Here is a 15,495-nt window from a genome sequence, read left to right on the forward strand (position 1 = left end):
ATCTTTCTGGCAGGTCCCTACCTAACTCACAAAAACAAGGGACCTGGAAAAGTAAGAGAGAACTCTCAGGCATCCATACCCAGGAAGCAGGTGGCGATTAGAAAAACAAAGAGTGACTTATGCCTTTTTCCTGTGTTTGTGTGCTTGTGGCAGAAAGAAGGGCTTCTGACATTCCGGAAAAGTCTTTGGAAAACCGCCACTGGGGAAAAGGCTTCCCGCCCTTTCCTGAGGTCCTGTGACCGCCCGTGCTCCTCTGTAATATCACCACCCATGGGAAAACCAGAGCTAACCCAACCTAGGTACCAGTCTGCCACCTCGCGTTTCTCCTTTTGTGATTTTTATATATAAGTGGACCTTGATTTATGTAACCCAACTTTTCTAAAGTTGAACTTAAATGGACTTTGAAATGGAATCTTACCTTCCCATTAACTAGGATAGCCTTTTGTCAATGTCATTTAGTTAAAAACTCATATACAGTCAGTAATGCCACGTCTGAAGTGTATGCTCCCTGGCCTGTCAAATAGTTGATGACAAGTACACTAGAAAATGTTAGTATTTTAGAGAAACTATAGATATTTGGTACCTGGAAAAATAACCAATTAGCGTGTTGTTGATGTGACTCGTGTCAAATGTGTCGCATGAGTGCACAGAATTCTGTATATTCATTTAAAAGAATTTTAAAGGTGATTGACGTACCTCTTTCTTTAAGATCTTCAATATAGGCTTTCAAAAATTCTTTATCAAAGTGTTGACGATCTTGTTCACTTTCCATCACTTCCACACCGTCTTCGCACTGGGTATTATCAATAGGATTGTCCATAAGGCTTACAAATCTATTTGAGAAAATATGGACAGTATCACATTTTCACCTGTGCATTTTTAACCACAACATTCCTCTCACATGAAGTGAAGTTTTGTGGTACCGGATCGCAAGTTCTTGGTTACCCTTGAAGGTCACAGCCGGCCACATAATATTAGCGTCACCAGTGGAACTGCCCTGTGGAAAAATCTAACCGGATTATGGGAGCAGTCCTGCCTGCTCAGGGCCTTCTGGGAAAATGAGAGCTACTTAGATGCAAAGGACAGTGGACAGGAGGCCCTGAGACAGACGCTAACACTTGCTCACAGTCAGGCCCTTTAAACTGGGCGATGTCCAATGGAATAGAATAGAAACCCCAGAACTAGACCCACAAACGTATGGCCAGCTCATCTTTGACAAAGCAGGAAAGAACATCCAATGGAAAAAAGACAGCCTCTTTAACAAATGGTGCTGGGAGAGCTGGACAGCAACATGCAGAAGGTTGAAACTAGACCACTTTCTCACACCATTCACAAAAATAAACTCAAAATGGATAAAGGACCTGAATGTGAGACAGGAAACCATCAAAACCCTAGAGGAGAAAGCAGGAAAAGACCTCTCTGACCTCAGCCGTAGCAATGTCTTACTTGATACATCCCCAAGGGCAAGGGAATTAAAAGAAAAAATGAACTATTGGGACCTCATGAAGATAAAGAGCTTCTGCACAGCAAAGGAAACACTCAACAAAACTAAAAGGCAACCAACGGAATGGGAAAAGATATTTGCAAATGACATATCGGACAAAGGGCTAGTATCCAAAATCTATAAAGAGCTCACCAAACTCCACATCCGAAAAACAAATAATCCAGTGAAGAAATGGGCAGAAAACATGAATAGACACTTCTCTAAAGAAGACATCCGGATGACCAACAGGTACATGAAAAGATGCTCAATGTCGCTCCTCATCAGGGAAATACAAATCAAAACCACACTCAGATATCACCTCACGCCAGTCAGAGTGGCCAAAATGAACAAATCAGGAGACTATAGATGCTGGAAAGGATGTGGAGAAACAGGAACCCTCTTGCACTGTTGGTGGGAATGCAAACTGGTGCAGCCGCTCTGGAAAACAGTGTGGAGGTTCCTCAAAAAATTAAAAATAGACCTACCCTATGACCCAGCAGTAGCACTGCTAGGAATTTACCCAAGGGATACAGGAGTACTGATGCATAGGGGCACTTGTACCCCAATGTTCATAGCAGCACTCTCAACAATAGCCAAATTATGGAAAGAGCCTAAATGTCCATCAACTGATGAATGGATAAAGAAATTGTGGTTTATATACACAATGGAGTACTACGTGGCAATGAGAAAGAATGAAATATGGCCCTTTGTAGCAACATGGATGGAACTGGAGAGTGTGATGCTAAGTGAAATAAGCCATACAGAGAAAGACAGATACCATATGGTTTCACTCTTATGTGGATCCTGAGAAACTTAACAGAAACCCATGGGGGAGGGGAAGGGAAAAAAAAAAAAAAAGAGGTTAGAGTGGGAGAGAGCCAAAGCATAAGAGACTCTTAAAAACTGAGAACTGAGGGTTGATGGGGGGTGGGAGGGAGGGGGGGGTGGGTGATGGGTATTGAGGAGGGCACCTTTTGGGATGAGCACTGGGTGTTGTATGGAAACCAATTTGACAATAAACTTCATATATTGAAAAAAAAAATTTTTTAAGTAATAAACTGGGTGATGTCCTACTATGTTTGCTATGACTCCCAATTAGTGTTATCCAACTCTAAAACAAGGTGGGTTAAGTTACAGAGGACACTCAATAAACAAAAAATATGGAAAGGAAAGAAACAAAAATGGGATTTGATCTGTCTTCACAGTTTTGAAAGATGTTTTGATGTGAAAGGCGATGTTATTATTTCAATTCAAAATAGGAAATCCCTCAGGGCACCTGGGTGGCTCAGTGGGTTAAGCATCTGACTTCAGCTCAGGTCATGATCTCACTGTTCGTGGGTTCAAGCCCCGCGTCAGGCTCTGTGCTGACAGCTGGGAGCCTGGAACCTGCTCGGGATTCTGTGTCTCCCTCTCTCTCTGCCCCTCCCCCACTGGCACACACACTCTCTCTCTCTCTCAAAAATAAATAAACGTTAAAAAACAATTTTTTTTTCATAAAAAGAAAAAAAAAAGGAAATCCCTCAAATACTCTTTGGTCTATGAGCCCGGCCGGCTTGGGCGGTAGCTGTTCTCATTGGTTTGTAGAAGTTCTATATACATGGAATATAAAGCCACCCATCTGTCCTATTTCAGTACACATATTCCTTAGTTCATTTCCCTTTTAACTTTATTTAATGTCTAACGTGGAGAGAGCAACAAAGTTGTAATTTCCTTTGCAAGCTCTTTCATTGAATTAATTTTATCACCCTTCGCTATCCAGGAAAAAAAAAAAGCCTGTAGGTTATCATTCTTCAATGTTTTATCCAAGTAATCGCTGTCTGTATTTTATTTTTTGCTTTATTTATTCATTTTGAGAGACAAAGAGAACAAGAGCAGAGGGGAAGAGAGAGAGAGAGAGAGAAAGAGAGAAAGGGAGAGAGAGGGAATCCCAAGCAGGCTCTAGGCCATCAGCTCAGAGCCCGACACAGGGCCTGGATCCCGTGAACTGTGAGATCACGACCTGAGCTGAAATCAAGAGTCAGATGCTTCGTCGACTGAACCACCCAAGCGCCCCTGTATGTATTTTGAAATTTGATAGGCACAAGGATACTTTTTATTGAAAGCCATGGTCTCTCACCCTGCCTCTGTCTCTCAGATCCCAGAGGCAAGCTCTTTCATCTGTGAATCATTATTTTTACTTAACCTGCCGGAAATCTCTTTTACGCCGGACAAATACTTCAATGTTGTTACATCAAGTGGAGGCATCCCTTCTCTTCCCTTCAGTTGCCCGACCCTCCCACCTCCCAGTTTTTACGATCCATACTTTTACTGTTTCAACATCCTAGTATGAAATTTTTCCAACGTTCAAAAGGGTCGAAAAAATTTTACAGTGAACACCCCCATACCCACCACCTAGGTTCCATACGTAAGATTTTATGGCTTTTGCCTTATCACACACCCGGCCGTCCTCCCTCCATCCACTCGTCAGGCCGTCTTATTTTTTGATGCATTCAAAGCACATCGCAGACATCACGTACTTAGCACATCGCAGACATCACGTACTTTTTACTTTTGCATTAACACCAACGCTGTCCGCATCCTGATCCAAAACCGTATTTAACTTTTCTATCTTGCCTGAAGTTTGACTCTAAAGTTGAAAAATGTGTATTCTTGGGACAATTATCTGGGAAGGCCTGGTGATGCCTTCCCCCTGGGGAGGCTCCAGACACAGAACTCCGGGGTCTTTCCCCCAGGGCCACCCTAGAGGAAACCTCAGGCTTTTGGTCAGGGGGCCAGACTGCGGGGGGTGAGTGGTCTGCCGGATGGAATCGAGGAGGAGATTGGAAGGTGGGGGGGGTCATCTGTTTACATGAGATTTTCCTTTATTTTTAGCACCATGTCTCAGGCTGCACCAACACGTGCCTGGAATTTCTGACCTCGAGCTTCTTCGGAGTTCTCCAGGGCAAATGGGCTCAGTTTCTTGGTTTCTAAACTTGAGGCTACTCCGTACAATTTTTATCAGTCACCACTGTTCTGTCTGCCATTTGTCTCCCAAAGTTGTGTTATTGTCTCTCATTCTGGGAAAGCCTTCTCCGGCTTTCCTGATCATTGTCGACTGTAGGTTTTATTATTTTCCTCATCTCAGCGGGGTCTCCAGAAGGATAGGTGTTAAATACATGGTCAATCTATCATAATTAACATCTTATTCCTTTTATAGTTTTCTTTTTACATTTAATCTGTGGCTTTATGTCTTCCTACATGCTATATACGATATACAGCACATACATGGCTATGTGCCGTAAGCCGTCTTATGCTATAAAGTGACGAACAGACTTTGTCTTTCCCTGAGTAGCCAACTTCCTTAATGGCGTATTAAGTCACTCATACCTTCCCCACTGGTTTATGAAAATCCCTGTATCATATACTAGGGTTAATTTCAGTACTACCTATTCTGTTCTAATAATTCACCTACGAATCGTTGCCTAACACGACCTCATTTTAATTATTACATGCCAGTTTTTTTGTTTTTAGTTTATTTATTTATTTTGAGAGAGAGAGAAAGAGAGAGAGTGAGCGTGGGAGGGACAGAGAGAGAGAAAGAGAGAGAGAGAGAATCCCAAGCAGGCTCTACGTTGTCAGCATGGAGCCCGATGCGGGGTTCGAACTCACAAACTGTGAGGTCATGACCTGAGCTGAAACCAAGAGTCGGATGCTTAACCCGACTGAGCCACACAGGTGCCCTGTTATTATACCTTTTAAACCCATCATAATTCTCAGTAAGGCAAATTCTGCCCCGTCACTCTAGTTTTCCAAAGTTATCATTGCTGTTCTTAGCTTTTTGCCTTTTAGGTATACTTTCACATCAGCTTTTCAAGTTCCAAAAAAAGAAATTCCACTGGAGTTATGGTTGGGATCATGTTATACACTTAAGTATAATTTTTGGAAGAAATCATATGTTTATAGTCTTTTCATCCAGAAAAGACAGTATGTCTTTCCAAACATTCAAGACCTCTTCGATAGGCTTTGGGAGCACTTTTTAGTTTCTTATAAAGAGCTCTTTTGCTAGCATTTTGTCTAGATTTCTAGATTTCTTTTCTAGGTTTTTATATTTTTGGCTAATACTATTACTGTCATTATTCCCTTCCACTATTTTTCTATAGGTTATTTATAGAAGTCTTAATGCAAACTTATATCTAGGGGGTTTTTTATTAAACTTTTAGGGGCGCCTGGGGGGCTCAGTCGGTTGAACGTCCGACTTCGGCTCAGGTCACGATCTCACACTTCATGGGTTCAAGCCCCTTGTCTGACTCTGTGCTGACAGTTCAGAGCCTGAAGCCTATTTCGGATTCTGTGTCTTCCTCTCTGTCTCTGTCCCTCCCCCACTTGTGCTCTGTTTCTCTCTCTCAAAAATAAATAAACATTAAAAAAAATTTACACTTTTATTAATTCAAAGAGCTTCCATCTGATTCTTTGAGATTTCCAAGTCCTACAATTATTATCGTTTGACATGACTTTAGTTGCCTGCACACAGGTCAGTTTTACCCTGAGCGGAAGTCTCCTGACCGGAAGTCTCCCTCCCGTGCATCCTTGGTTGAGAGGCTGTCATGCCTGCTCCCAGCTGGCTGAATGTGGAAGGGGCTTACAGGTGGGTCTTGCCAGCCCTCTCACCAGGGGGCCCCTTCTCATCCAGAAGACATTCCTGGGACAGCCAAGGACAGGGGAGGACCCATTCCAGTGGAAAGAGTATGGTGGGGCAGTGGGGAGATGTCATACCCCATTCATCTTGTGATTACACAGTGATGGATGTAGTCTCTCTCTTTGCAGTTGTCAACTTCTTTATTTCTGTCTGCTAGGTATCTTATTGCCAGGATTGGAAGACAAGGAAGATTTATGCTGATAGTGAGCATTTACCAGTGGAAGAATTGGGCGCCCCTGGGAAAGAGCCCCTTGAATGATGGTCTTCGCCAACAACTGGTACTCAAGGCAGGTGGACACTCTGGACACAGTGATGAAATGGCTGTCACTGGAGTGGCCTCGTGTAAAGCTTCCTGGAATGGGTCAAAACGGGCTCAGGAGAGAGGTGATGGGGGGACCCCCAAAGCCTCAAATTCTGGCAGCTGGGAGCCGAGGGGATGTGCCCTGGGGTCAGCTTCAGGGGAGGGTGGAGCAGGGGCTTTTCAAGTCCACTGCCAAGGTAAGAAAGACGGTTCAGTGTCTCACGCCAGATTGGAATCTGTTTGTGTCACATTTGCATGGATGGTTTTTCTGAGTTTGGGGTGGTTTACACATACCTTTAAGGAAACCAGAGAGCGAGGCCACCAGGAAACATTCAAAGCCACTGACCCTCCAGGCTCAACAACAGACCATGGAGCCCTGGACAACTGCCCTGTCACGCTTCAAACAGCGGTAGCATTTGCCCAGAAATCCTCTGAGTTCTACCTCCCCGTGCCAGTGGCCAAAACCTTCAAAATCCTGTAAAAAGGCATTGGAACCTCTGTGAACAGGGATCAGGTCCTCAGAGCACAAGAACCACCTCATCTGGTTCCTGAAACAGGCGGGCGCCCAGGCTCCAGGCTCCAGGCACTCCTTACCTTGTGTCTGACTGTCTCTACTGGGATCTACTCACTTTAAAGGTGTGGACGAGTCACACAGGGCCGTGGGGAGCTCCACCAAACGGTCCCCACTGACGACTAACAAGGCCAGCTTCTTTAGGTTAAGCAAGGCGTACGGAAGGTAGGTCAGCTTGTTCTTATACAAGATAAAGGTCTGCAGCTCTTCTAGCCTAAGAAGGAGCAAAAGGCAATCAAATCAGGACTGACTTCACAGCTGAAAAACCAAAGCGAATGACACATCAATTCTGGTATGAAATCCCTACGCAGTTTACCTTGTATAGGCGACCCCTGCGAGAATAAGCTGACTTCAAAATTTAAATAGAGTCATGCCAGGTGATGTGAATTTTAAGTTTTCGCTGGCTTAACTGCCAGCCGAAGACCCAAAGAGAGCAGCGGGATGAGCAAACTGCACAATGTGCCCGAGGCCGAGAGGGGGCCTGACACCCGGTCATCCGGTCATCCCTCCAAGGAGCCGTCGCATTCCCCGGGGTCAGCGGGGGCGGGGCGTGGGAAAGGACCCGCCCTGGAGCTGGGCTGAGAACGAACACATTTGGGCAACATATTGCCTTGTGCACGTCTGGAAAGCACAGTATTCCTCCCCCGTCATATTTCCTATCTTTGAAATGGAAAAGCAACCCGCAGAATGAGCAGGAAACGAGCAAACTACGCTCCAGCTGTGTTTCACTTCTTTCCCATTTTATTCTAACTCAGTGACACCCCCCCCCTCCAGCTTTTTCTTGCATTCACTTGCAAAACCTTGCCTGATCCCACAAATATTTCACAGAGTTCCCCTTGTGTTTCAAAGTAGAGCAGTTCCCACTTAGTCTCACAACCTGGAAAGCACCGATGCATTACAGGTGCCAAGAGTACACAAAGGTCATGTGAGTGACCTTCAGAACTGAGCCAGTTTTGGCCTCTGTGTCATAACAGCTTACTTATTATTATATACTTTAAGTATACTTAGAGTAGTATTACTTACTTATTACTATATTGTTATAATGAAGACTGTGGATTTAAAACCATGTTAAACTCTGGACCAGCCATGCAGGAGCCTAATATTATTGGTGGAATGAATGAATGAATGAATGAATCTTACATGATCCAGTGTAATTTTTTGTTTTTTTTTTAAGTAAGCTCTACACTCAACGTGGGGCTTGAACTACGACCCTGAGATCAGGACTCGCATATTCTACTGACTGAGCCAGCCAGGCACCCCAGTGTGATTATTTTTTTAAAAATGACATACAAATGGGGCGCCTGGGTGGCGCAGTCGGTTAAGCGTCCGACTTCAGCCAGGTCATGATCTCGCGGTCCGGGAGTTCGAGCCCCGCGTCGGGCTCTGGGCTGATGGCTCGGAGCCTGGAGCCTGTTTCCGATTCTGTGTCTCCCTCTCTCTCTGCCCCTCCCCCGTTCATGCTCTGTCTCTCTCTGTCCCAAAAATAAATAAACGTTGAAAAAAAAATTTTTTTAAAAATGACATACAAGTATATAATTGGAAAAAACTTACTAACCGTATCAATTTCGTTTGAAAGATTTGGTACAATAAACCAATAAATGAAACCAATAAAAATGATCCTTACTGATACTATAAACAGAGTGGTAATATGTATAAAAACACAGAGTGATAGGTTTCTATTCCATAGATAATAAGCATGCTTTTCCATTTCTGTGGAATAAAAGAAAGCTAATGATAGCATTCTATTGAGGACAGAAGTAAATTAAAGTTCACCAAGACCATGAAGGTGTGTTCAAATGCACATCTATGTGCACACACACGTATGACACAGACTGGAAATTGTCTTATTATTTCCCACAGACACATCTCCCAGAAACAACAAACTCTTGGAAGATTCGTTGATTTTGAAGACCATTCATGGGTTACACATGTTTAAAGTGGCAACGGTGTTTAAGGCGTTAGTAACTAATGCATACACACCTCACCTTCAGAACGCGAGTAGCTACCTGTCTATATCTTGGGGCAGGTCGGTCAGGCTATTGTTGCTGATATCCAACCACTGCAAATTCGACATCCTCAGGACACAGATCGGGACACTGGCAAACTTGTTTGCCGCGATATCTACGAATGTCACTTGCTTCAAGTTACTTAACTAGAAAGGAATAACAACAGGTATACTCTAATTACTTTTCTAGAATGAAGTTCGACTAATAATTTTTAGGTGATGTTTCTTCTCAAAGGCGCCTCTAGAAATCTACGCAACACGGACCCATATAACATGAATTTTGGAGCACCTACGGATGTGCTCCATGCTGGGGGTACTAAGATCGTCGGCACATAGAGGCTGCCCTCAAGGAGTTCACACTTTCCAAAATAAGAAATGCAATTTTTATGTAGCAAGAACTAACGTGAAGAAGGTTTCAACTGGCAGTGTTCGGTAACACAGACATAAGTGGCTAATATGCCAACGTCAAGGTGGAGTAAGGGTCAGGGGTCAGGAAAGATTTCATGGAGAATGAAGTATTTGCACTGGGTCCTGAGGTTCCTCGACAGGTGGGAAGACAGGGAAGGCAACTCCAGGTGGGGAACAGCCTGTGCAAAGTCCCAGAAAACAAAAAAGCACAAGCTTTCGAGAATAGAATGACTTGAAGACAGCCAAAGGAGTTCCAACAAATCTTAAAAAGCCTCAGAAAGGGACAAGGCAAATGATCAGAGATCTCTACTATTTCAGGGTTTTTTTTTTAATATAATTTCGATCTCTACTATTTATGTCTTATCTCCATAATCTGTGTTTTTAACATGGTGACTGAATCTGTAGGGGAATATACTTTTTTCAGTTTATTTATTTATTCTGGGAGAGAAAGTACGAGTGGGAGAAGGGCAGAGAGAGAGAGGAAAAGAGAGAGAATCCCAAGCAAGCCCCATGCTGTCCACGCAGAGCCCAACACGGGATTCAAATCCACAACCATGAGATCATGACCTGAGCTGAAATCAAGAGTCGGACGCCCAACCGACAGAGCCACCCAGGCGCCCTGGGAGATATACTTTTTTTCTTTCAAATGCAAATCTATGAAGAGCGAATAAAGCAGGAAAATGTCTCTCATGTTTGGATTTGGTTTTGTAAGTCAGGTCGTGACTATGAAACACATAATAAGGAGCTACCTTTTACTGGCTTATTCTGAGAGTCCAGAAATAAAACTTGAGCTGCCCTGCCTCTCAGAATACATTTTCAAAACAGTTCCACAATATGGGACCAACTGGACCAATAGGAGGAATTAGTGAAAAGTAGAGAAGAAGGAAGCAGTAGGTTTATGCCTCTATTTACCTGAATATAATACCTAATTCCATATTGCCAAGTTCGCCCAAGCGAGGCGCAGTCCAAAGTGGTCCTATTGAACGGGCACATCCTAATTTTGCTCTTGTTTTGAGTTCATAAAAAGAAATGTGAAGGACCGCCTGGGTGTCTCAGTTGGTTGAGGGACTAACTCTTGATTTCAGCTCAGATCATGATCTCACAGTTCGTGAGTCTGAGCCCCACATCGGGCTCTGCGCTGACAGTGCGGAGGCTGCTTGGGATTCTCTCTCTCTCTCTCTCTCTCTCTCTCTCTCCCTCTCTCTGCCCCTCCTCCCCTTCTCTCGAAAAAATAAAATGTGCAAGGTATCAGAAAAGGATTTGGGGAACACCTTAAAAAAATGAGCATGAAGACAGTAATGTGACAGTCAAAGAAGATGCTTTGGGTGCCCACGATTCAGTCTGAACTCCCTGACTGTGTGGCCAGGGTTATCAGATCGGCAGAAAAATCAAGACTGAACTATCCTCGGTCTCTCGTCTTTCTTCTTTTTATGATAAACGTAGAAAGTACATTTTTTGGACTGTAAAATAAATTACTGGGGATATTTAAAGGAAATAACGTAAGACGTCTGTGAAAATTAGAATAAGGAAAATCACAGTGGTATTCAACTAGCAAGGAGACGGAAGGCCCAGATCTAGCCATTCCCCACTAGCTACTTTCATCAAGGGCAAAGCAAAACACTCACAAACTCTTTTGAAAGGTAATTCTATTTGTCTGAAAATTCCAGTGTTGTCCAGATAAAAATCTGACGTTCAGTCATAATAAATACAACACGCATTTACACAGAAGTTTCATTATCTTTACCTTTGTCTCAAAATTCCTGACGGTTCCTTCCCGTAACTTTCTATACGTCATTTATTCTGCTCGCTGTCTATTTGAATTTGAATTCAGGATTACGTCAGTTATTTGTGAGAGAAGCATCCTCATGAAGACAGGGCACAACAATGTGGCGGCATTGAACCCTAGTGAACCATACACTTAAAAATGGTCACGATGGGGGCGCCTGGGTGGCTCAGTCGGTTAAGCATCTGACTCTTGATTTCGGCTCAGGTCATGATCTCACAGTTTGTGGGTTCCAGCCCCACGTCAGGCTCTATGCTGACAGCTCAGAGCCTGGAGCCTCTTCGGATTCTGTGTCTCCCTCTCTCTCTGCCCCTCCCCTGCTTGTGCTCGCTCACTCTCTCTCTCTCAAAAGTAAAAAATGAACATGAAAGAGAATTTTTAAAAAATAATAAAAATGGTCACGATGGTAAACATAATGTTAGTTTTTTAACCAATAAAAAAATTTTTTTTTAATGCTAGCATTTGGATATGGCATCCGGGCAAACAGTGGTTTCCTGAGTCTGTAGACATCAGAACCTGGGGTGCTGTGTGCTTCCATTGGGTAAATACAAGTTGGACACGTGAGGCTGAGATGCCCTCACAGATGACACTCCCTTTAACACAACCGTGTAGCCTGTCTTCAGGTATATGGTTTTTCATCTATCTTGAATAAACCACAGTTTGAACAGATAGTTGACAATGATGGCCACTGAGAACCATTCAGGACTGAATTCGCGAAGTTCTAGATAAGAAGAATCAGTGAACTATTAGAACGCAGCCAACTGGGGAAGCATAACAAATACTGTGCATTTATGGAATCCCATTCAAAGCAAAGAGCCTAAAAAATCTATATCCAGAGACCATTTGCTCCCGCGGGTGTCAATATAGTTTCAGTGAACCGGGTGAAAAACAACAACCCAAATGGTGATCGCCTGGTGCTGCCTGATATGCCAGCTCATGGGGATTAACTGCGAGGAGGCAAGACAGAATTTCGAGGGTGAGATCGAAATATCCTACAAGTGAATTCGGTGGATCGTACACTTACGATGGCTGAATTGGGGGCCGTATGAATTATATTTCAACAAAGGGGGCAGGCGAAGAGAAGGGACAGAGAAGCAAGCCTAGGAGGCTAGGTCAGGTGACGGACAACACGGTCTTGGACTAGGGTGTTGGTGGCAAGGTGCTGGGCGGGGGTCAGATACAGAATATATTCTAAAGGGCATGCTCAACAGGACTTATTTACAGAGTGGTTACAGGGCATGGGAGCAACAGAGGTCAAGTTGACTTGCCTTGCTTCCAGCCTGGACAACTGAGAGAAGACTGGGTCTCTTTCTTTCTTTCTTTCTTTCTTTCTTTCTTTCTTTCTTCCTTCCTCCCTTCCTTCCTTCCTTCCTTCCTTTCTTTTTTAATGTTTATTTATTTTTGAGAGAGAGACAACAGCACAAGTGGGGAGAGGGCAGAGACAGAGGGGAAGACGCAGAACCCGAAGCAGGCTCCAGGCTCTGAGCTGTCAGCACAGAGCCTGACGCGGGGCTCGAACTCACAAACCGTGAGATCATGACCTGAGCCGAAGTCGGACGCTCAACCGACTGAGCCACCCAGGTGCCCAGAGCCATTTTCTAAACTAAGGAGGCTTGGGGAATGAGCAGTCTTATGAAGGGGGTCAGGCCCTTGGGGGGGCACCCCTCATCTGGACCACTGTCGGGCATTTCCTGGGGCGACAGTAGAAGCGACTACTTCCTCCCACCCAGAAGTTTCCAGGCAAGGACAATAACACCCCATCTAGGACTATAATCGGTGGGCGTTGACAGGACCACATGAGCACTACTGTTTCCGGTGTGTTCATTACCAGTTCGTTACCATGAGATCCATATCTCCCTTCAGCATAAGAAGCCTGTTCAGTTTTATTTGGCAATAAACTCTGCTCCCTTTCAGCTGCTCCATTTTATCAGAATATGATGTTAAATCATGAATGAATACAGACCAAAAGTAATGAACTTAATTCATTTGATTTCGATTAATGAACTTTTAAAATCCTATCTGTAAGATGATTTTTGTTACCTCTAAGTTTTTATGAATATATAAACTTTAAAAAAATCTTACCCCCTTTATTTCCATTTCTGATTTATTTCACAATTGCAGATAAGCATTACAGACAACAGGAATCTTACATTAAATAGGCATTAAATAAAAATATCCTGTGTGAAAATAGGACATTTTGCCTAGTTTTGTGTAGCTCTTTATTTGTTTTGTTTCTTTTAAGTTTATTTATTTTTGAGAGAGAGACAGAGAGAGTGAGCAGGGGAGGGGCAGAGAGAGAGGGAGAGAGAGAACCCCAAGCAGGCTCCGCGTTGCCAGTGCAGAGCCCAATGTGGGGCTCAAACCCACAAACCGTGAGGTCGTAACAGGAACCGAAACCAAGAGTCGGACGCTTAACCAACCGAGCCACCCAGGCGCCCCAGTGTTTGTTTTTGTTTTGTTTTGATGGCTTTTCCGAACTTAAATTCAGCTCCTGGTCTAGTGTAAGAACGCTTTCAAGGACCTTCTAATTGCTGGTATAGTGATTGACATGTCAAGAAAGCGTGATATAACAAAGACGGATTTCATCTTGTAAAACATCTTCCCCACGTTATAGATCATCCCACGTCATAAGTCAAATAAAAGTAAATCATAGTGCAAACGTGATCGCTTTCTTACTTCAAAGGGGAGCTCAGTTAATTCCAGATTTCCGGAACAATCCAGTTTCTCGAGATTTTCGCAGTCCCCCAGCTCTGGAGGGATGCTCTTCAGATGGTTGAAACTCACATTGAGTTCTCTCAGGTTCTTCAAACGACCTGTCATCAGAACAAATGAACATCCATGGGGTAGATCCCTTATGGTTTTTTAACGGCAAAAGCAAAAGAAAGATACAACACGTTTGTACAAATGGTGGGGGGGGGGGGGGGAGACAGGAAACATAATTTTGTATTTGTTTTTTTAAGCACTTCACTAAATGCCAGCTCGTCTTTCATCCTGAGCATGTTGGTCCTTGATCAGAGCCACTTCTAGCTTCTGCGCAACCGGCCCACGTCTGCCTGTGCCGAGTTCCGCAGGCGGGACGGTGGCGTCGCTGCCCCAAGGGGACACTGCAAGCAAGCCAACGGCTCTGGGAACACAGGAAACAGCCCCGTCCGAGCAGCCTCCCAGAGGGCCATGCTGCCTGCCCTCCAGCTGCCCGCTTCCCAGACCAGAACACCGAAGGCTCCCGCTGGGGAACATACCAATTTCAGCCGGAAGATGGGAGATTTGGTTTTTTGGCAGATCCAGAATTCTCATCGCTTGAAACAGCTCGATATAGGTAGGAATGATTTGAATCAGGGTATTGCTGATGTGCCATTCTTTTAGGTGTGTCTGCTCCTTCAACGAATCCGGGAGCTCCTGAAACAAAATGAACGACGTCAGTCACAACAAGTTCCTCAGCGTGTTGGGGCTGAGGGGCAGCGTGCACAAAGCCGCGTACATCGGGGCATCGATGTAGAAGACAAGAGAGCACGCGGGAGAGCGTCAGGCCTGACCTTCGCCAGCTCGACAGCCACTTCACGAAGCCACTTTTAAGACTGTGTAGGGGCGCCCGGGTGGCTCAGTCGGTTAAGCGTCCGACTCTTGATTTCGGCTCAGGACACGATCTCACGGTTCGTGGGTTCGAGCCCCACGTCGGGCTCAGCCCTGACAGCGCAGAGCCTGCTTGGGGTTCTCTCTTTCCCTCTCTCTCTCTCTCTGCCCCTCCCCTGCTCTCTCACTTCCTTGCTCTGTCTCTCTCACAAAATAAATAAACATTAAAAAAAAAAAAAAGAAAAGAAATCCAGACAGGTACCCAGTACCCACGGATCTCAATGATGGGGGCTCAGGAGAAAGAACACTAGAGGCCATACAGTGATCATCTCTCCCAGCATCAGAGGGCAGTGCAGCTAAGAAATCGGTGTCAGAAAATATCCACTCATTTGGTCGCCACAACAGCCCTTGCAGGGGCCGACACAAGCATTAGCACCGTCTTACTGGGAGGGACACAAAATATATGAAAGTGGGCTAAACTGCCCCAGGTCACATGGCCAATAAAGGACGGCCCCAGGATCACCCCCCAAAATTTAGTCTCTCGGCCCAGAGCCCCTTCAGCTAGAAGTTGGGGGGATAGAAAGAAATGAAGGGTAGGTCCCAGAGAGCCCTGCCCCCCAGAAAGGGACCACAGCCCAGGTTCACCTGCCCACAGCACAGCAGGTGCCGCTTCCACGAGTAAACCTCGGATCACAGGGC

General features: G+C 44.7%; 1 protein-coding gene across 2 annotated transcripts in view; it reads right to left on the reverse strand.

Moving 5' to 3' along the window:
- The window catches only part of LRRC2 (leucine rich repeat containing 2), a 35,969-nt gene that overhangs the window by 2,734 nt on the left and 17,740 nt on the right, over nt 1-15,495 (reverse strand). For both annotated transcript variants that reach the window (XM_043587236.1, XM_043587237.1), the window contains exons 4-8: nt 14,466-14,622; nt 13,903-14,039; nt 9,037-9,182; nt 7,089-7,244; nt 697-833 (exon numbers count right to left, since the gene is read on the reverse strand). In XM_043587236.1, coding sequence (XP_043443171.1) covers nt 697-833; nt 7,089-7,244; nt 9,037-9,182; nt 13,903-14,039; nt 14,466-14,622 — 733 coding nt within the window. The remainder of the gene's footprint in view (nt 1-696; nt 834-7,088; nt 7,245-9,036; nt 9,183-13,902; nt 14,040-14,465; nt 14,623-15,495) is intronic.

Source organism: Prionailurus bengalensis, chromosome A2 (genome assembly GCF_016509475.1).
Source record: "Prionailurus bengalensis isolate Pbe53 chromosome A2, Fcat_Pben_1.1_paternal_pri, whole genome shotgun sequence".
In the NCBI taxonomy this organism is placed as follows: domain Eukaryota; kingdom Metazoa; phylum Chordata; class Mammalia; order Carnivora; family Felidae; genus Prionailurus; species Prionailurus bengalensis.